This window comes from Linepithema humile, chromosome 4 (assembly GCF_040581485.1).
Source record: "Linepithema humile isolate Giens D197 chromosome 4, Lhum_UNIL_v1.0, whole genome shotgun sequence".
Classification (NCBI taxonomy): domain Eukaryota; kingdom Metazoa; phylum Arthropoda; class Insecta; order Hymenoptera; family Formicidae; genus Linepithema; species Linepithema humile.
This window is the reverse complement of record NC_090131.1, coordinates 15,835,735-15,859,657: the sequence shown is the minus strand read 5'-3', so window position 1 is coordinate 15,859,657 and position 23,923 is coordinate 15,835,735. Positions and strand designations below refer to the sequence as shown.

Below are 23,923 nucleotides of genomic sequence, written 5' to 3'. Positions count from 1 at the left end.
TATTGAAATAAATAGTTAAAAATCATGTGTTTCTTATCTCGTTTATGTATGAAAATTTAAACATAAATTCAGAAATATATTAGACGTAAATCTTATTTTGCTCGGATGCTTCATGAATGCATCTGCACGGTCTCGTGCAATCAAGAAATACTGTTTTGCATAATCAATGTAATTATTCAATTTTACTATCGGAGGATACGGCCTGTTAGATCGGAAGTTTATTTTGTAATCTGTTACTCTCGGGGATGTTAAGCTGCCAGGATCTTAGATCCTCATCTTCGATTCTGTGCAGTCAAGGTTGGATCTATTGACGTGCTTCCTACGCTCTCGTTGACGTCGAAAGGAAACGCAAATTCGACGGTAAAGGCGACGCGACCAGAAAGGGTAAACGCCTTGTTAGGGTTGCTGCTTTTGAAGCATGTACCCTGATATACGTGTACACACTCGCGGTCGCACGTGTAGCGGTCACGGGAGTATAAGAGAGACAGGATTAGTGTAACACGAAGCTCTTACTCGAAACCGCGTGCACCTTACGTTTATATGTATATACACAGATAGTTTAAATTCTAATTGCCTGTGGTTTTAGTTCCTCAAAAGCCCCAAGGGCTTTTCACAAGAAACCGCACTAGCTTCTCAATCTAACTTGCAACTCTCATGCTCTGTGATACTAAATAATAATTATAATATAACAAACATGAGACAGTTGAATTATAATTACTTACTTCCATGGAAAGTTAAAAATCGTTAATCTTTTTTAGTGAAATAATAGAATATTAACAGATTAGATATAAGAAAGGAAAAAAAAAACGATATTTTATCTGTGCAATTAATATAAATCAGAAACTGCAATTCTTGTTTAAATATATTTTGTGATTCATCTTCGAAAGTGTAGAGCTATTATTTTTTTACAGTTTTGTTGACTCAACGTATCACACTCTGCTTTTACCACACTACGAGAAACAATTCGATATAATAGTCATAGAAACTACTGTGGTCGCGGCTTGCGATTCAATTAAATGTTATTCCTGAGTACCCGTCGATATTCTATAGCTAAATCTTCCGGTTCACATGACGTAACTCATTAATCAGTTTGCAATCAACTCTGCAATTCACTGTAAAACGGAACGTTCGCGACGTTCAGGAAACTACCCAAATCTCTATGTGCAGATGTTACTCGCGGTTAAACTTTATTGTCATAATATCAATACCATCTGCTACATGAATGATTCCTAATTAAGAGAGGCTGGGGAGAGTGATTATCCCGCCATTTTTCCCCAATAAGACGATTACTGTGATCCTTGTTTAATACCACTATTTATATTGATGTTACAATTAAAATTGTATTATCATATTTTTTGATACATGCATATGAAATTCATATCATCGTAAATCGTAGATTACAAATGCGCCGCGTAATTGTATCATGTTCTCGATTTTGAAATTCTATTGATGACCGATATAATACAATTCCATACGGTAGATGTATTTAATTGTTAATGAATCAAATTCATTAAATATTATTATATTACTATTTCTCTATCTATTTGCTTTGCAGAATGACTAAACTTTTCCTTTTTACGGTATTGGTATTTACACATTTTACTTTTAATTTGCTCAATTTTTATTTTAAATTTGTAATGCCCTTAGATTTAATTATATAAATAGTAAAAAAAATACAATATAATTTAATTCCAAAGTACATGCGGATATTTTGAAATCTAATGGATTCGAATTGAGAATGAGATACTAAGCAAGGGTTGATAAGCATCTCACAAAAAATGCCGGAATAATATTCAGATTCCTTTCTGTTCATAGTAATGTGTGCTATCATCGTGCAGATAATATCGATAACGTAATATCATATTTGCTAATCGATTATAAATGCACAAGTATAAATGCAAGCTTCGTTAATATCGAGAGAATAAACTTCTCGGTAAAAATATATGTATAGCCTCTTCTATCACTAAAAAACGCATTTTTTATAATAAATTACTTACCATATCGTCGCTCTGCTGTCGACGCCCCAATGCCTCCTATGTCTCCTTCTCCTCCTCTCAGCAATCCTTCGAGCATTCACACACGTTCGCGGCGCACGCATTGCTCGCGCGCGTACTCGAATGCGAAAATCGTGCGAAACTATTACGGCACTCCCGGTATTAACGGCACTCCCGACGCGCATTTTGTTATATCACAACGGAACGAATATATTTCGTAGCACTGATTACGCGCACAAAGTTTATCTGTAACATATAAATACATTAATATTAAAATGATATTTGAAATACGATTATTGGCTTGGCACAATTATTTTCAGACACCCTGTATATTGCACGTACACGATTTTTCGCGAGTCAGCTTGTAGCGATGTTTCGCAGACGAAGAAACAAGATATCACACAACTTAAATGTGCGTTCTAGATTTTCTTTTGTGAGCATTAGCGTTAGATAAATCGATCCGGAACTTTCGCGAAAAAGCTTGAAAAATGCGGCGCAAGACAAAAGATCGGACTATCTCTTAACCATTTCCTTGTTTTTACGATAGCGAATATTTCAAAGTATACCTAAATAATACTTTATCAAAGAAAAAGAAGGAGCCTATGCGGCAAAGACGTATATATGTATAATGTGCCAAATGAAATCAGAACGCAGAAATAATGCGAGAGAGAACTAGAATAGAAGAAATTGCGTTACGTAAAGTGAAAATAAGATGGATGCGCGAAATGGAAAAAGTTTAATCATTATGTACGATGTTTACATGAAGTCTTTTTGTAACTTTGTAATATCCTTAGATTTAATTATATAAATAGTTAAAAAATACAATATAATTTAATTCCAAAGTACACAAAGATATTTTGAAATCTAATAGATTTTTAATCTATAGAGAATACGATGATGAGATTTGCAGATATACACAAGAAATTCACAATTCACGCTTTAAAAACAAATAAAAAAAAATCGATTGAGAAAATGAGCCACGTTTATAATATTTTCACGTTATCAATTTTAAAGTTTTATTAATAATTAATGTAATGTAATCTCGTATTCTAGATATATTTAATCATGCATAAATTCAATTAATTAAACATTATTATTTTTTATATAGTTATTTTGTAGAATAATCAAAATTTTCTTTTACGTATTATAATATTTATATTTATCCATCTTACTTTAACTTCAGTTATTATTTGTTTATAATTTCTTTCTCTATTTGCTTTCTTTTCCAATTTTATTTACTATTTATACACTTATGCACGTATCACTTTGAAACATAACTTCAATTAACGCAGAACACGTAAAGTGAGAATACAAGTATGCGTTAATCGAATAGCTTTCCGCAATTACATTTACTGATGTAGTAGCTTTTTGTAATCGTGCCGATAATCAGATGAACTACTCTTGTAAATGCATTAGAGCACTAAAATTAACGCCACGTACGCCCTTCCCAATTAGTCGTATAATATCATTAATTAATAATAATTGATTCATTTTTCTCTCTCCCTCACTACAGATTAATGAACTATTTCTATATTCAAAGTTAAATACCAGGTGATTAATAAACTTCCTGCATGATAAATAAAAGGTACGATATGTCTACTTTTTCGATCTTTCCAACTTTACGAGGTTCTTTCGACGTAGACCGATAAAGCACTATTAAAGCTAACCCCAAGCCATGAATACAACGTGCACGAATGAAAAATGGACCGGTGGACACTTTATAAACTCCTAACCGCGGCACAATGGCTTTGAACGCTTACGAAGATTCTCAATGCGCTCGTAGAAAAGCGATGAAAGAATAGCTCTTGCCCCCTTCGTGGTTTTGTGACGGATTCCATCAATATTCTTCTTAGATAAGTTTATTAAACCTAGCAAGCATAATTATTCGCAGTTATTTGAACAATTTGAACCAACTATTTACGTATTCCTTTGTTCATTTTAATGTTTTATAAAACTATAAATTCTTTTCCTTATTTTTTTAATACTGTCTAGTGCTAAAATATTTAAAAAGTAATGTATTGTCATCAAAATCTCTTTAAATTTTTCAACTGATTTTACTAAATTTATAAGCGTAGTTTACATGATTTTCAATATCATTGCAAAAAATCGCTGCGACATTAAATATAATTGTGAAAAGCTATTCAAACAATGCACATTTGTTAGTACTCGGAAATTTCAGGCAGTCAAAGCTCGAATTTCGAGATCAAAATAGCAACCCTAAATGATTGTAAATTTTTTATAGTACTTCTTTGTCGTACAAATACTTTTGTTTCCATTAAACGGGCGCTAATTAATCACGGGGGAAAGCAGAAGTAACGAGCATTGGTCGCGGTGTACCTGCGTTATTCGTAGCACTAATTAAAAACGCGCTTCATTCGAGCTCTGTTCGCCCCAGATCACGATTAAATCCGTCCCATTGTTTCTGGAAACTGCGCACCCAGCTCGCACAGTACTTTTCATCCTCGGAAAATGGGCTGCCCTGCCAATTTTTGGTGATAACATCGAATCGTTCCCACGTTATATCACGCGCGAACAAGAAACTAGAATATGAAGAATAATAGAACATGCAAAATATAAAATTTATGACTATATAATTTACCAAAGCATTAAAAACAAAACAATAAAAAAAATTGTAACAAATAATGGTCTTTTCTAAAGAAAAATTAACACGCACAATTTATTGTATTTAAAAAACTGCTTATAAAACGTTATTAAGTAGATATTCACATCAGCTTGCATGTATCATTGTAATATAATATATTTTCTTTTGATGAATTTGACGAAAATTACGAATTTGGATTAAGTCCTTGGTTCACAAAATGATGAGTGATCCTATTATATTGTCAGTTAAAATCCTATTTAAACTTTGGATAATAATTGTTGACTGCAGTATAATTATAGAGCTATGATAATATACCACAGCTTGTAAGCCGTGATACCAATTAATCGCATTCAACAGTACACGACGACAGACTCCTCCTCCACATATACCGACGAGCTTTACGTTTTGCAGTGCTAGGTAATAATTTTGCGATTCGCACCTGCCAATGGTCGATTTAGCGCTGCGCAGTCTGAATTCTCGTACATGCACGCAACATGACGTGAAATCCAGCCTCGACTTTCGATTATGTTTATTCCGTAAATTAACTCAATCCGATAGACTGTACTGAATCGCAGATAATTAGCATTCGGTGGTACAACCGCTCTTCTCTTGGATTATATTTTAATGAATATGCAAAGACCGCTTTATTGACCAAACTATATGTATATCTCATTCACTCGTATAGTTATCTATATGTATTAATATAAAAAAAACATGACATTCTTTTTAAATAATCTCGCATTTTATAATTATTTACATCAATGCAGAAAGTTAAAATATAAAATAATATTAAAAATAAAATTTAAAATTTAAAATAATATTGAGCTAATAAATTTTTCAGTAGCTTAACATACCGTAGAAACAATAATATTATAATAAATATATATATTTGTACGTAATTGAAATGCGACACAGTCGAAACAGGCGTCCGCGCGCATCCATGGTTGACCTGTTCTACTTTAAGTGATGCATACGTGTATATCGACGTACTATCGTAGAAACGTAAAAGTGTGAGAGGACGTCTACATTTTCCTCTACGTCTACGTTTTTTCCTCGTAGTATACCGTCTTAGGATATACGTCAGCGGTGGTTTTCCAATCTAGGTCAACCTAGCACTTTTTTCCCGAGTTTAAGCTTCATACTAATTCCATTCATTCATAGTTCATTCAATCATGTTGAAGCCACGAGATATGAGGTTCCGTATATTCGCAAGCAACTGTGATGCAAAACAAAGAGAGATTTACGAAGCGGATTTTAGTACTTTCCCTTCTATAGAAAGTTAAGATAATACTATTATAACGTTTATAACGTTTTACATAGTACCAACTTTTCTATACGATACTCTTCATTATATAGTTATGGTATTCATTGGATATTAAGACAGTTTATCGTTGTACGGCAACACTACGCAATGCTATTATTTTTATGAATATACATTGTAACTTATTATGTCGAAAATATTAGGTTATTCTGATATATATTCCAACCTTTTTATGAAAGAGATAAAAAGTTTTTTTTATGATAATGCATATAGTATAAGTATGCTGTTTATTTAAATATATATACGAACCTATTGATGAATTAAAGAGTTATAAGTTCCTAACAATATCTATCAGCAGCTCTATTTTGTTTGAATTTCTAATATAAATTAAGATATATTAAGCTTTCGAACAAATGGACTTTACTTGTTCTAGAAAATGGATGGTAACAGAGATGGCGTGGTGACGTTGTCCGAATTCTTAGAGGCTTGTCGAGCAGATCCGGACATCTCGACGAACATGGCAGCTTTGGACACTGCCTTCTGACACTCACCGCGTTCGCAATATACATCGTGGACTTGAAGGGATCACTCGATTAGGAAATAAATCGCTCAAATGTTGTACCTTAATTCCTTGGACCAGAGAAAGGAAATTTCTCAAGGTGTGTCCTATCGTTTTGGAGCGACTGATATGCGATTTTTCAAAATCGATTGCTTTGAAAGAAGACGACATTGTGCGATTTTGCGGGTACTAGCTCAACAAAATGTACTCAGTGGAATCTCTAGATTTGCAAGGAAAAAATTGCTATTAGGAAAAAAAAGAAAAAGAAAAGTATAAATAAATAGAATGTCTCAGCTTGAGATGTGCGATTTGAATGTAAGAAAGATCTATAAAAGTGGTTATTTGTGATAGACGTAAAAATTAAACAAATATTGGCGTGCTGCCTGACAGATAAGATGTTTGTACGATTAGATATCAGAATTCAGAATACAAATAGAGAAGCAGATTGGAGGCGATAATAAGCAAGTTGTTGTAACAATGGTAAAATAATTTTGGTATTATGCTTGGAACTTGCTTAGAAGATGCAAAGTTGTATGCAAAATAGCATGATATCTTTTACAAAAAGAGTGTATGTAATGAGCCCCCCTCCAATAACTGTCAAGTGTCGGCAAAGTGGTAAAAATTTCATAAAGCTTTAGTATTAGTCAGTATGAAATGGTTAGCGAATAAACGAGAATTAGAAATGGACCTTTGTATTGAGTGGACCGTTGCATTGCCGTAAAACACGAAATGTTTTAGAATATATTTTTAAGATTTACGCATGACATTACTCGCACTGTTTTATTTCCTTAATTTTAACTATAAAGATTTTAATTTAGATGTTATAGTTGTCTTCACATATAAATACAAGCAAATATACATATAAAAATGTTGAATGTGTAGAATTACATTATATTAAATGGTCACACATTCTGATTAAAATTTTCGATATTTTATTGTTGATATATGTTTTCGATGCATAGTAAATAAAGAATATAGTGGTTGAAAATTTGTTAAATTATATTTACGTTCGAATTGTACTTAAATGTATAACGAAAAAAAAAAACATAGCATTTGGTCGCATTTTTAAACAATTGCAATGTACATCTACGTGAATTCTTGTAACTTGTATAATTTTTAATAACAATGCGAGTTTTGTGCATGCACATTGAAGTGCGACACAATGGACAAGATAAAATGCGAGAATGAGTAACTCAACTCACGAATGAGACAAAGTTTATCGTGAATCCCGTCGTACAGCTGGATATGTCAAGCGGGATTTGTTGTTTCTAGTGCGTAAGCATGTAGATGGTAAGCGATATCAAAATATTTATTTTTGTGACAGGTAAGCGTATTATCGTTGTAAGATTCTAGATCGTAAAGACTGCGTGCTGCTAAAGAGAGAGAACCGAGGTGGACTTTAACTGAGAATAACGACGAAAGAAATATTCAGGAAAAAAGAGGGAGCCTCTCTCTGTCGATCTGGCATTCGAGTGATCTGTTGCTGAATACACGCGAAGTGTGTATACGTTTTATTATAATTATTCAACGAGTCGTGGGGACTGGACCAAAGCTTCCGCGATGGGCGAAGATTTACTTGAGCGAAATATATTTAATCATTTTCCATCACTGCCTACTTCTGATTAACTATAAATAAGGAGGAATAAACGAACGAATAAAACTGAGAATATCCGAGATGCATCGAGATCAGCGATGCTGGCCTGATCAAAATTATCGACATTAAATTGGAAAACAACACAAATATGAAATTTACTTATTTACAATATGAATTTCAAGTATTTCTTTTCTGTTACGTACGTTTCTTGTAAAATATTCGAGATAGCAAGTATATATATATATTTTACAAGCCGATATATTTGAATATTCCTCCGAGCTATATATATGGAAAGTAATGTGGTGACTAACTTCTCCAACAGCAAAGCTGACACAACTCCAACCCACGCGGTGCATCAATACGTCGAACATAGAGAGATAACAGAAACGAATGCGAATAATAAATTCAATGAAGAAACGAAAAGATAGATCGCGCACGATGAGAATTGCAGGCGTAAAGATTTCTTCGATTTTTAGCAGCGCCTATCTATAGAGTATAAGACTTACATGTAAATTGAGATAAACATCGAATGTTATCTCATATCAACTCGATCACTACCGCATGTCTTTGAAGTTACGTAAGTAAGTGTATAAAAGACAAAAAAAAAACGGGGTAACTGTGTCGTCTAGATACTTTCGAACTCGACTGGACATTAGTTTTTAGATGATGAGAAGGGAAAGAAAGAGAAAGTACTCTTACCCCACGATGGTTAATCGGAAATAAGCTAGGTCTAATATGTTGTGAGCTTTTTTTATGCGCCGTAATTAGTTTTAGAATAATTATTATTTTTTAACGTGACAACTAGACTGACGGTAACTGGAATATTATTAAGTTCGCAAGATGTAAAAAGAAATCGAATGCGCAGAATAGTAATTAATGAAAAGACCGAGTTGTAATATTTCTTATTTCAGGTGTAAGTCCTCGTTATGCCTTAACACCATCATGTGCTTAATTCACACTATCTCAATTATATCTGCACATATTACATTTGCATATTTCCTCTGCTGAAAATATGTAATCACTTCTTTACAATCTTTCTACTTCTCGTCACTGTCGCTAAAAATCGTTTAATCTCTACTGCGTACTGAAACACACCGAACTGCATGTTACTTTCTTTCGCAAACATCGAGTTAGCTAAAGAAAGTTTGATGAAATTTTCGTAATATAAGTTCGATTAAGGATTAAGTATTACAAAGTATAACATGGGAAAGTTGGATTTTATCCTGAATTTTTTTTTAACAAGTTATTTTACGTCAACGAGATAAAAAACGAAATATCTGATAATGATTTAAAGTAATATAAGAACATATCCGAGTGTGTGCAATGATTTGCAACTCTTTTTGTAATGCATTATGCCAATAGAAGAGAGTAATACGCGGTGATATCGTAAATTTTAAACAACATTAGCTTCTATTTAACTTTGTAATTATTATGTTAATCTTTAAACTATAATCGTACTACTTCTTTTGGTACGATATGGATAGTTTTACATGATTGGACAATAAAATATTTCATTGCAATGCGATCAGAACGTTAGACAAAGATATACAATAGTCGTTTATAATATCAAAAATAAAATAGAATAATATTTCCTCGCGCTTTTAAGATGTACTCAAAACATAACTGTCTGAAAATGATCCAATCATTATATTTCAAAAACGCAATTGGCAATTGTTTTACATCAGAAATAAAATTGCTTTGTTCGTAGTCGTTAGAATATAAAATAGCTATTGGTTCTTGATATCATTTAGATTGAAATTAGCAAATATTTCTCAGACTATATATTTCTTATCTATAAACCTGCTCTAAATTGTTGCTATCCTATCGGACGTGATTTATATAAATTATTATATATTATTAATGCTTTTTTCCCTTTAGACAAACAAAAAGAAAAGATATACTGCATCTCAGATGTTTTAAAGTAATGTTAGTTTCTATTACACTTATATTACATTCTCTTATCATAATTTTTTATTTCGTATCTTGTTCAACTATGGGTAGATATAACAATATTTAAGTCCTTCTAACTTTTAACAAAAATTTATATATGTTGAAAACTGATATATAATACATAATATTTACCGACATTAATCTCACATTAATCATTTCAATCGCGATAAATTGCAAGTTGCACTTGATAAATCGAATTTAAGAATCTCAGCACGTTTCTGATCGCTAAGAGACAAAAATTATTTTTCCTTTTTATTTATTTATTATACATCTGATACTCCATCCGAAAAGTGTAAAAGAATTCAGAAGACAAAACTAGCAGATCAATTTACTCAGCCTGAATCGTAACGCAAAATTAGGCTATCTCTCTTTATCTTTTGAAAAATTCTGCATGACTTATAATGCGGCTATTACGTATGTGATTGGCAGACTTTTGGTTGCATCGCTCTCGAAAATTATGTCACGCGATTTACGACGAGCAGAGAATTGGAAAAAATAATAATAGAGTAAAGCATCTTTTCGATCAACCCTATCACGTGGATACTATTCACACGTAGCTAGTTCGGCTACAAGGCTACATAGCCGCGAGTACTACTATCTTGACCCTTTTAATGTAGAGACACTATACTCGAATAGGATTCAAAGATCTATCTATCAAAATCTATCTCTTCTCTGTAGATAGTTGAGTCTTCACCGAGGGTGCTTTCGGTGGTCTCTAATATAGATATTATAACTGCTGGACAGGAAAAAAAATACAATGTGACTTGATCCGTGAACGGAACGCGAACGGTGGAAGTACCAAAAGCGAGGAGGTAATATTCGTCCTTCACGCGATCGCGGGAGAGGAAAAGAGATTTATTTAAATAAAAAGAATTAGAGCAAATAGAGTAATGAAAGATTATGGGTCAGATTGTACTAGCTGACAGATGGTCCAATCATAGACTATATATTCATAACGGGGAAAATAAACGAGAACTTAAAAGAATAGCCTAACAGTGTTATACACGAGGCATGAGAAACAGCGTGCGGAGAGTTATAAGTGTATGTAAAATATTGTTAAACAAAGCGCAGAGACACATTTATGTAGTCGTATAAAATTGCAAAAGCAAAGTTTCTATTATTTGATTAAGTGCTCCGAATCTTCATAATAATTAACAAAAAAAAAACCAATTCAGTTATCAGATTTTCGATTAAATCAATGCATTAAATTAAGACTTGATTAAATATCTTTTGAACCTTTATATTATTTGAGATGCAAATAATAAAGTTTTTTCAACATTCTTATCTTGATATTACGAGAAAAAAATTACTTCTTTAAGTAAGTAGATGGTAAATGATTTACTATTATCTTTTACTATTATCTTTTATTTCACTTTCTGAAATAACCAATCCGTAATGTAATTTAATATTATTAGTCATATTTCTAGTCACATAAAATCTATGTATCATGACGATGTGCTACAAAAATGTGTCACGCAGTTTCTCAGGCATCGCGCGTTGCAACATAACAAAGTTGAACAGATATTATTATATGATGTTAAAATATGGAGGATTTTAAACAGATTTAAAAGAAGAGAACAGGTAAAAAAATATTCATATATTTTCAGTGTAAACCGAGTATATGTATATACTTGTGGTAAGACTACGTATCTCATAGCTTTAACGGCTCGATGCCCAAGTGGAAACAATCTTCTTTGGTAGCTATATATCGAAATTGTGAGTCACGATCAACGACGCGTACAACGTCTCACGGCAAAAAAATGCTACGTAGCCAGTAATTTAATGTGTTCTGTTAACAAAGATGATATGTTTCCACTCGAAAAAAAGCGCATTAAAGGAGTAATCGTTTGGATGTTGATTGTTAAATGTTAGGATAGCTGGATACGACGTTATGTCCTTTCAATCCAAACTACATGTTGAGAGTCCTATTTATTGCGTACGGCTTGCATTTTGTCGATTGATCGATTCCTTACCTTTGGCTATCATCGTATCATTAATTTTATTGAATTTTTCAATCGACACGTGTGTCACCATTTGTTATATAAAAATATGTATGTATGATTTGACTTAATATAGTCTTCGTACGCAGAATTCGAAAATGAAACGTAAAATACATATTTGGTTCGCAACAACGTAGTCACTGCCGTCGCTTCTCCGCAACGAAAATAAATTTTCGCTTCAAACGTTTCGATACTATCTCGAAGAGGTAGTCATTCATGACATACACGAGCTCTTTGTATCACCGAAAAAGGCTCTTTCGAAAAGATTGTACGTTTAGCATTTTGTGTCGTTTAAAAACTTTATGTTTCGCGTCATCTTTAGTAATGTCTCGAAATCTAGTTATTACAGCTTATTGATTATTTATTGTACAATACCTGGAAATATGTAACTATTTTATAAATAAATAGATAATCAACGTGTATGTCATGTGTCTTATTATCAATATTAGTATTTTAATCAATTATGTATGTGTTGATAACGTTAGAAGCGAAGAAATATACTGAAGTTTTGAATCTTTCTTATTAAATTTTTAAGATTTTAGTTTTTAAATTAAACTTTTTTAATGTCTCTTTAAAATTATTTAATTATATATATATATTAAAAATAATAAATTTTATTTTTATATCAATATATATTTATATAATTTATATTTCTAAAATTTTATAATTTTATAATTTAATAAATTGTATGCATAACTTATCAAAATTTAAAATTAGAGAATTTTTTGCTTATTAAAAATGCAATTTTGTTGTTATTTATTTAATCAAGATTTGCAATCAAAATCAAAATGCAATTTTTAGCAATCATACAGTATATATTGAATAAATTTCATAAAAAAATTAATAAATTTACTCACCTCGTTGTACCCTAGCTAAATATGCCGTCAACTGTATCTAGAAAAATTAATATATATTTTTATTGTTACAAATTGTCATATATTTAATGTATATGTTGATCAATACATATTATATAATTATTTCCATATTTTATAAAGTATAATTATATCTGTGAAATAAAATGCGTAAATAATTATCTAAACATTTTAATAAATATTCAATAAATAAATAGGTAGCTGGAAAAACATTGTATGTTACAACAGATGTACCCGGCAAACACTAACATAATGTCAATGTTATAATTTCTCATTCAACAACATTATTGCAATATAATACATTTTGTATGAAACTATTATATTATTAAATGGGAAATTATAACATTGATGTTATGTTTTACTGTTGATTAATGTAGTAATATTTGCTGGATAAAGTAAGATACTGCAAATAGCTCTTAAATATGATTGTGTGTAGTATTCTTAGTTTTTTGTGTAAAATTTATAAAATGAAAAGAATTAAAAATATTATGCACGTTCATATTTAAAAGCTATTCACATTATCTTACTTTACATTTGTTAAATTTATAACGTTCCAGTAAACCTAATCTAACCTAACCTAACCAACAATAATAAAACATCAATGTTATAATTTCCCTCTTAATAATGTTACTGCAATATAACCTGTTATGTATGGAATAATTATATTGCTGAGTGGGAAATTACGACACTGATATTATGTTACTGCTAATTAGTTAGTATTTGCTGAAATAAATATGTTTTCTGAGCCAGCCATTCAAATTTTTTAATAAATATTTTAATAAATACTTTTCAGACATCCTAATAAGTACTTAACAAATACAATTGTAATTGTGTATGTGCAAACTTTATTTACCAGCTAGAGAGTATTAATATATTTGTTGCATCCGTTGTAAATTCCGCCTTAGATCATCAATGTTCCGCATCAGCTCCATTGAAGAATCAATAAATATCAAAAACCAGCACTTACAGACACACTACTAAATTAGGTTATCCGATTATTTCATTTGCGCCACGAATTTATATCGCGAATTTCATGCCGTACATAATACGTAAACCTGAAACAAACATATTCTCTATCACAAAGCAGTCACGCATATAGTTGTAATCGATATTATACATGCATTCAGAGTGAATAAAACGAACATGAAATGATCTTGGCACTTGGGGAAATACACAACGTAATTATGTTTATAACATGACAATCTGTACTTACTGAAACCATATTATACCAGTGTTGATCCACAAAACGCCATTAATCGTAGACATCTGCGATGAATAATACATTTCGATAATCGCCCGTCATTTTAATCGGCACTCCCGACAAAAATTTGCACTCATTACACACTCTTAATAAGGATAATGTACACGATGAATTGCAAAATATTTCCATTTCAAACCGCCTCACCAAAACTTTCCGCGCCTAATAGCGTACTCTTCCGGCTGTCGCGCGCACTACTTCCGAATACCGCGCGATCTATTGTACTGATTGTAAGTCTAAAATTCACTCTTACAATTAGTTTTAAATTTGGAAGAAATTTTTACTGTGTTATTATTATTATAAAAAAAAAAAAAAAATTATATATATATATACATATATATATATATATATATATATATATAAACATATGTAAAGAGATTTAAGCAATTTTCAAACTAAAGATGTAAAAATTTTCTTGGTGTTTCTATAAGTATAAAGAACCATAGGCGCCCGCAGAAATTTGCCTAAGTAAAGGCAAGTCTAAAATCCTCTAGGCTATGTTTATACATAATATTCTGTTATAATAAAAAAAAGCAGTGAGAAACCTGTGTAGCTTAAAGTCAAGATTCATATTATTTAAATTATAAAAATTTTATTATTTTTTATTTGAGGATCGAGCAATGTAATAATTCATTAAAAAGTTCAAAGAGTCATATTTCAGGGGAAGGGGGGCAAATGCCCCTTCTTGCCACCCCTTGCGGGCGCCTATGCCGAGTATGTATACACGGAAAAAATTCTATATCAAAAATTACTATGTACGGAATTAATCGCGGACCATGAAGCCACAAACCGAAAATTTTGTACTATGTTTCACATGTAAAAAACATAGTAAAAATTTTTATAATTCTTTCATGATCCGCGGCTACTGCCGTACATAGTATTTTTAATATAAAATTTTCTCCGTGTAGTAATAACATTTCAGCGAAATAGACGTTATAGCGCGTATTATTTACACGAATATTTGGTAAGAAATAATGCACATATAATATATTATTTCTGTGTATTAAATAAAATTACTTTTAAATTACAACTATATCAGAGAAATCGATATGATTATATAAAGAAAAATGCGTATTTTTTAAAATTATTTATACAGCATTAAGTACAATTGATGTACTGATCGCTGAAATAAATAAATATGATTGACTTAAAGGCTAAAGTGGCTGTGTCAGCTTAATAGACGTGACTTAATAGATATTGCATAAAAAATTGTAATGTGTATGTATTTAACCACCTGATTTCAGATGTGGCATTATCGTCGACTTTCTTTACAAAAATGCTCCGATTTATTGGTTAAAATTTTGTATTACATTACCCTATTTTTATTTCTTAAATAATAACAGTTTTTATGTGCTTTAATTTGCTTTAATTTAATCTTAAATACTTGTATTAAAATGAAGATTATTTAATATTTTAATATTTTATTTTGTTTGAATATTTTTATTAATACGCACTTTGACAGTTATTCGTTTGTGTGCGAAAATAATTTTGGCATTTTTTAATAATATAAAATATATTGAGTGAAGGCAAAAGTTATGATAAGTTTCATGGTACACAGAGAAAATTTTATATCAGAAATTACTATGCACGGCAGTAATTTTCGGTCCGCGGACTATGAAGCCACGGACCGAAAATTTTTATTATGTTTCACATGTGAAAAACATAGTAAAAATTTTTATAATTTCTTCATGGTCCGCAGCTACTACCGTACATAGTAATTTTGGATATAAATTTTCTGCGTGTAGAGAAATGCACCAAGTAATTTTATTAAACTGGACACACTAGCGCGCACTATATGCGCCATTATTTTTTTATTTACAAAGAATTATTTATTATAACTATGTTTAATGAAAGTAATATTTTATTATTATTATTTATATATTATTATACTATCATTGTCGCAATTTGTAGTACTATTTAACGCAAGTCCTGTTATTTACGTGTAAAAATATATTTAAATTACATATACTTGTGATTAGGTTATTACATAAATGTATAATGTAGAATAATTGGAAAATAAATAATCAGACCGAATTTTTAGAAAGCATTTAAATTAAACCAATATTAAACCATTAGTCTTTGACTTCAGAAAAGATTAAAACATAGAATCTGGTATCAAAGAAGACACTTTAAATATTTTCTGTAAAACACAAAACGGTAACCGTAAGCCGTTTAAATGATATATAAAAATTAATGTTTCAGCAAAAAAATTAATATTGCGGAAGAAAGGAAGAATGAAAATCTTTCATGCTTTTTTTAGATAGAATATTGATAAACACTGCAATTAATTTCATCAACAATCTTATCTATTCCGCTTTTCTCTACATGTAATTATATACGTAATAATTTCAGTAATAAATTTCATAATAGTGCACTTGTATAATGTAAAGTACACATAGGCGCCCGCAGAAATTTGTCTAGGTAGGCAAGTCTAAAATCCTCAAGACTATGTTTACACGTAATATTGTGTTATAATAAAAAAAACACATAATATTGTATTACAATAAAAAAAAAAAAAAAACAGTGAGAAACCTGTGTAGCTTAAGGTCAAGATTCATATTATTTAAATTATAAAAATTTTATTATTTTTTATTTGAGGATCGAGCAATGTAATATTTCATTAAAAAATTCAAAGAGTCATAGTCCATGGGCTTACCCCCGAGGGGGAGGGGGACAAATGCTCCTTCTTGCCTCCCCTTGCGGGCGCCTATGTAAAGAACTCGTGTGGAATCTCTCTTTTTCTTTCGTTCTTTTGTTAATGCTTTAAGGCAAATTTTATGCAATTTTTAGATAGATTTGGATTTAACAATCAATAGAAAAGATTGCGAGATCGACAGTTTTTGAATTTTAGTCAAACGGCCTAGAGATCGGCCCGATTATAGTATCCTTTTGTTTTATGATGTTTTCTTTTAGAATCGAGTTTATTAAAGAATAAGAGAGAGTCCCGCCAAAACTATAAGAAACTTTGAGACGACGAAAAAAGACCGCGATATATGCGTACAGGGCAAACAAAGTAGGAAACTATTCAAATATAGCGGTAAGCGAGCGCTGTTACGTGCTGATATGCAACGTAATGAGATTAAAAAAAAAACAGGATACTGTGGGATTTATTAGGGTTATAATATTCGTATATAGAAATTAACAAACGTTCTCGCTTAATAACTCTCGTAAATATAATTACTAGAGAAACATTTTTATTGCTAAAAATAACATAACGTAAAATAACATAACATAAAATAACATCGTCAAATAAATTATTAACAACTGATAAGTGAGAGTAATAATGAAATTAGCAATAAAAATGTTTCTCTAGTAATTGAAGAATTTATTTCTTATACACAAACGATTGTTTAATACAATTGAGTTTTATTTTAATGTTTACTAATATGATAGTGTTAATAATAATTTCTAAACAATATATAATTGATGTGGCAGAATGTATTGCAAACGAGAATAATTCATGCCGCGCCGCTCCTGACGGCGCGTAATGTGAACCCCGTAATTGGTTAATTTCAAATGCATTTTATTCAAAAACTATTGACCCCACAATTTTCTTGTACGGACATTTTTTACTCACGTTATCGAGATCTATCCACTCCTTCGAAGACCTGCGTTTGATCTGAAACACCCTGTATATTCGCATTCCTACATTCGGCCATTCTGCTCGAACATTTGTCCTCAAATGACAATATTTTTACTCTTCTGAATCACTCGCATAATCTACCCATGGTTTCATATAGTCTGCAGAAGTGGATGTTCTGAAAGGTCCTTCGTGTTTGTCTAATTTTTGTACTGTATATCTATCATTACGTAATACTTTTGTTACAGAGTATGGACCAAAATATTTATTCGCTAACTTAAGACCAAGTCCTAATTGCGTACGCTTTATCGCAACTAAATCGTTTTCGTTATATTTTGTCGCTAATTTTCGCGTTTTATTAAAAGTCGCTCGATTTTCACGCTGAATTTTTGTAATACACTCTTTTGCATTTCTACGCAAATCGTCTCGATCATTCCGAAAATCTTCGATCCACTCTTTTTCTAATAATTCTCGAATCTAAGGATCATCTTGAATACGCGCATGAGTTCTAAAAAATAAATGGAATGGTGTTGTACCAATACTTCTATGTGAATTACAATTTAAGTATAATTGAGCCAAATTAATAAATTTAAACCACTCTTCACGTTTAGGATCTGTAAGTTTAGTTAAAATAATGGTATTAAAATTCGGTTCACGCGTTCTATCTGACCGTTCGCTCGTGAAACTCTGGTTAATACATGATTAATGTTTTCTTTCGTACAATATTCTGCAAACTTTTTAGATGTAAAAGCCGCGCCTCGATCTGAGATTATTCTTCGCGGATTTCCAAAAATAGCTGATTGTTTTTTAAGCTTATTTACGACTTCAGTAGCGTTTGTGGTTCTAGTACCATATAACCATACAAACTTTGTAAATGCGTCGACTATTGCAAAAATATACTTATAACTCTTTTTTGTAGAAGGTAGTGATCCTAAATGATCGATATGGTATGTATCTAAAGGTAATTCGCTTTTTTCTATTGTATTTAAATATCCTTCCTGTTTGCCTTGTATTCTCTCAGCTAAAATGTAAGCTACACAGTTTCTTATTACTTTTTCTATTTTCATCTTTACATTGGGCATCCAAAAATCTTTCAATAATAACGCTTCAGTTTTTACAGCAGAGAAATGACCTCTATCATGTGCTTGTTTGATAATTTGTGTGTGCATTGATTTTGGAACAACTAATAAAATATCTCCATTACATTTCTTAAAAAGCAAATTGTTTTTGATTGTATAGCCTTCAATATTATTTTCTTTAACAGTGTCGAATATTTTCTTAATATCATTATCCTCTTGTTGTGCTCGCTTAAACTTTATAGTAAACTATCATTATTATTTATCATCATACATTTCAGAAAAGGATTACGACTTACGCATCTACGTGTGCCATATTTTTTCCAGGTCGATGTTCAATAGTGTAATCAACCTCTTCTAAAAGTAAGGCCCATCTAGCTATCCGTATACATAAATCTTTCTTGTGCATGGTTAAAGTAAATGCGCGACAATCTGTTATTATTTTGAATGTTATTCCTAACAAATAAACGCGAAACTTAGCTAATGCTTTGACAATTGCTAATACTTCTAATTCATAACTTGTATAACGTTGTTCTGCGGGAGAAGTTTTGCCGCTTGAATAATACACTGGATGAAATTTATTATCTTCATCGTTTTTTTGCATCAAAATCGCGCCATATCCATCAGCTGATGCGTCAGTATGCAATTCTGTTTGTACACCTATTTTATGTAAACGTAATACGGGTTTATTACACAATATTTCTTTCAGACGGATAAACGCTTCTCTTTCTCTTTCTGTGAATTGAAATTTCACATTAGATCTTAATAAATTACTCAATGGACGCGCTATAATTGAATAATTTGATACAAATTTTCTGAAATAGCCACTTAATCCGAGAAAGCTTTGCACTTGTTTTAAATTAGTTGATTCTGGAAATTTACGCACTGCCTCAATTTTATTCGCAGATGGACATACTTGACCATTCTCTATTACGTGACCAAGAAATTCTACTTTATTCTGCAGAAAACAACATTTTTTCCAATTTATCATTAATCCTGCTTCGCTCGCAATTTTTAATATTATTTCAAGGTTTTGTATTCCAGTATCTATATCTATAGAAGGTATTATTAGATCATCTATGTAAGTTAGTACTATCTTATCGCGTATTACATCTCGAAAAGTTACATTTATAAATCGTTAAAAAATTGGTGATGGTGAATTACAAAGTCCGAAGGGTACTTTTAAAAATTTATAGTGGCCATCAGGAATAATAAAAGCTGTATACTTTCGACTATCTTCATCGATCAAAACATGAAAAAATCCGTTTTTAAGATCTAAAATACTAAAAAATTTCGCGTTTTGTAAAAGATCTAATTGGTCTTCTATGAGTGGAAGCGGATATCTGTCTCGTACAATTTTTTTATTTAGTTGTCGATAATCGACACACAGTCTGGTACTTCCATCTTTTTTTTTTACTAATACTACAGGACTTGCATAATCAGAAAGAGAGGGTCGTGCAATACCATCTCAAATCTACTCGCTTACATGTTCATTTTCTCTCTTTCTTTTGGTGACAAACATCAGGCTTTCTGATATACCGGCTCTTCGTTTTTTAAGACTATTGTCATCTTAGCATCAGTTTCTTTAGTTTTTAAAGGATGATAGTTATTAACAATGTTTTCGAGAACTAATCGGTGTCTACTTTCCGGAATATGCTTTACGTTTATTTTATCAATTTTCTCGCACTCTAGATCTATTTGAAATATTTCGGGCAATTCATTATTCGTAGTTATCTCTTTGACTGGACTAATTGATATATTTCCGCTTTTGACATGCAACTCGACTGTATTTAAAAAAATTAGTACCAATAAGAAATTTGTGATTAATTACATTATCTGATACAACTCGAATAAGTATAGGATATGAATGTCCGTCTACTGTTAATTCTGCACGAAATTCTCCAAGTGTTACGTTTTCTTTTAGTCCTACGCCATGGAAATGAGTTTCTTTATATTCTAATAAAGGAGATCCTAGTCTAATGTATTGATCCGCGCGTATTAAACATAAATCACTTTCAGTATCAACTAAAGCAACGATTTTATGATCATTAATTTCAACTTCTTTAGTACATTTTGTTTGCATTACCTGCATTGCGACGCAGCTGTCTTTTACCTCTCGTCTCTTCGGACATTTTATCGCAATGTGCCCACGCTCATTGCATTAAAAACACTGAGATCCATTTTTCTTAGTCGGACAGTCCTTGCCATGATGATCGGGTAAACCACAGTTATAGCAATTTTTCTTCCCCTTGTGTGATGATTTATGCTGCTCGTTTTTTCCTCTGTTATCATCCTTGTCCATCCTTTGGCGGAATTGTGTCTTCTCTCTTGATTCGCCGCTTCTCGCTCCAGAATATTTCCTGTCCCATAGTGTGACTTTTTCGAATGCTTCCAACAATGACTTTTTTGTCTTAAGGCCGCTAACTCGTGCTTGATCTCTCAATATTGGATCAGGAATGCCGTCGATAATATATTCAACAATTTCATTTTCTTCAATCGGGATGCGATTACCAAGAATTGTCTTTTCATACGCATACTCGCAAAATGTCTCTCCTTTCTTCCATTCTCGCTCTTCAAACTTTCGTCGCAGTATCATTCTGTTAGACCGATGATGGAACATACTCTTTAGTTCGATCAATAGTGCCTCTAATGATATCTCAATAAATTCAGGCTTAGAATGTAACCAATCTAACGCTTTTCCTCTCAATCGCATACCAATTAATATCTTTGCATGCTCATCATCTAATCGATATGTTCGTTTTAATAGTCAGTCAGTTGTCTTTTCCAAGTCTCGAAGTCGCCTGTTGTACCATCGAAAATAGCAAGTAATTCAGCTATAGCAGTTAAATTGATCTTTGGCACTCGGTTCCGCATCGATATGTGAGTACGAAGGTCGATTGGACGTAAACTTGCAAGCTGTAACAAAATGCAAAGTATTATAAAATTGAGAAAAAATTTCTCTATTTTTGCTTTTATACATTTAATAATAAAAGTCATATAACAATAAAAAAATTTCCGATTAATGTAATATAAGTATGCACACGTCAAAGAATTCGGTAAATTGATACAACAAAAATATAAAAATTACGTCATAAATAATGAAAGTATACTAAGTAAATAGAATAAAATATATGAAATTATGTAAATTTATTATATATATTTAGTAAATTTTTGTTATTTATCATGTAATTATTACATCTAATTTTGTAAATTTATCGATTTTATTTTCAGTATAGAACACCGTGTTTAATTATGGTATTCCCTTATTATGATTGCATAATTGAACATCAAACATACTGTTACTTATAATTATACATCTCCGTGATTTTTGTTTTTCCTTATATTTGTACGTTTTGTAAACATGTGGATTAGTTCTTTGCGAAAAGTTTGTCCAGTTGCGCAGTAGAGAACAAAATTTATACTGTAATGTGCTGTGTCCAATAAGTGAAATATTATGATCATAGGTATCCCATCGCCATATTTAGGTATCTGAAAAATTATTATTGTTATTTTTGTTTTATATAGCCATTAATAATAACATATCGTATTACAATGCATCTATTTTTTTACGCGGAGATTTAACAAATTATTGTATAATTTCATTCATAATGTAAAAATTAAACAGTACAAATTATTAAAAGGACAATATTTAAAAAAATTCAAATTTTTAAAGAAAAATTAATTAATATATTTTTGTCATATACAGAGAGAAAATGCATTTGTAGAGTAAATAAACTATATATTATGATCGTTATTATTTTAATATGAATTATTGATACGTACGTAAAAACAAAAGAGGAAAAAGTAATGTCTAGGTAATTTCACCATTACAAATATGCTCGAAACAAGAATAAGCATTCTTGTGATTTTATACTGCATTTTGTCACTAGAAATCTGCGTTCTTTTATTAAAAGAATCGGACGCTGCAATCAACATTTTGCGAACACGATTTTGCTGGTAAATGTGGTATCCTATCAGAGTATTGCAGATTACTATCACGAGAGCAGGTAAAGTAAATATTAAAATAGTAGTCATAATCGTCCTTTTACTTGTAGCGCCTGTCTGAATGTCCAAATTTAGATGTTTGTATATAATATAAGTATTTATATTTTTTGATTTAAAAAGTTCATTTATATAAGTCATGGTCCACATATAAAAAATGTTGAACAAAATCGCTAGTCCCATCAGCGTGATTACTACGATTTTTGCTTGTCTGACAGTGCACCAAGATCGACGCAGAAGCGGATACTTCGTAACAATATATCGCTCGATGGTAAAGGCTACTATAAGCCACACGCTCAAGAACTCGGAAAAGAATCTCGGAAACTCTATCAAGTACGTTACCCAGTATGCGTCTTTTATTGGTTCTATATCCATTAACATGAGCCATTCAATGAGTAATATTATCGAATAAGTTATGTCGCATATTGCTAGCACGCCCAAGTAGATGTTGGACGAGAAAGAACGCATCTTTTTACGGAAGAGCACACTGGCAGACAAACAGTTTCCTAAAAAACCTAGAATAATAAAAATTGGCGTACCGTACTTTCTTGAAGTTTTAAAAATCTTATAATTATTATAAAGTGCATAATGTAGCTCCAAATAAGAATAAAATTCATATATGACGTCAGTGATTGGAAAATGTCTGCCTACAATATTTTCGTTACATAAATCTCGGAACTTTTCAATTCTACTTATGTTCACAGGTGACTGAAGCGTCATGAAACGTATACTGTAGACATGAATAAAATATTCGGCCATGTTTCGCAAACTTTTGTCAAGATCTCTTTCGTTGTTACAAACATGCAATAGTAGTTCGTGTTCAGATATGCTCGAATAATCTTTGCCAAGATTATTTTCAGAAAACATCCTTGCGTATGATTGTGGATTGTGTGCAACAGTTGATTGTGAGATGTAAACGAAAAGCAAAAAGGTATAATCAAGTTGCATCACGCGTCTGAAAAAGCGTTGTAATTATAATGTATGATATATTTATTGAAATCAATTAATCTTGCATATAAATTTTATTTATTGATATATTTATTAAAATAATTTTCTTTTATTATTAAAAGAATAAAATATACGAAATATATAAAATATATACAGTATTTTAAACATTTAAAGTAAAATGTCTTACGGACTATCTCACTTACCAGAGAATCGTTACTAATTCTGAA

At 31.2% G+C, this 23,923-nt stretch overlaps 2 protein-coding genes across 2 annotated transcripts in view; one reads left to right on the top strand and one right to left on the bottom strand.

Annotated features, from left to right (window-relative positions):
• The window catches only part of LOC105672299 (uncharacterized), a 175,248-nt gene extending 172,489 nt beyond the window's left edge, over positions 1-2,759 (bottom strand). The window contains exon 1 of the mRNA XM_067353329.1: positions 1,998-2,759. The gene's annotated coding sequence lies outside the window, so the exon portion shown is untranslated. The remainder of the gene's footprint in view (positions 1-1,997) is intronic.
• LOC105668998 (Kv channel-interacting protein 4) overlaps positions 1-12,999 on the top strand; it is a 37,315-nt gene extending 24,316 nt beyond the window's left edge. The window contains exon 7 of the mRNA XM_067353901.1: positions 6,291-12,999. Within this exon, the coding sequence (XP_067210002.1) occupies positions 6,291-6,401 (111 nt within the window). The 3' untranslated portion in view covers positions 6,402-12,999. The remainder of the gene's footprint in view (positions 1-6,290) is intronic.
• The last annotated feature ends 10,924 nt before the right edge of the window (positions 13,000-23,923 follow it).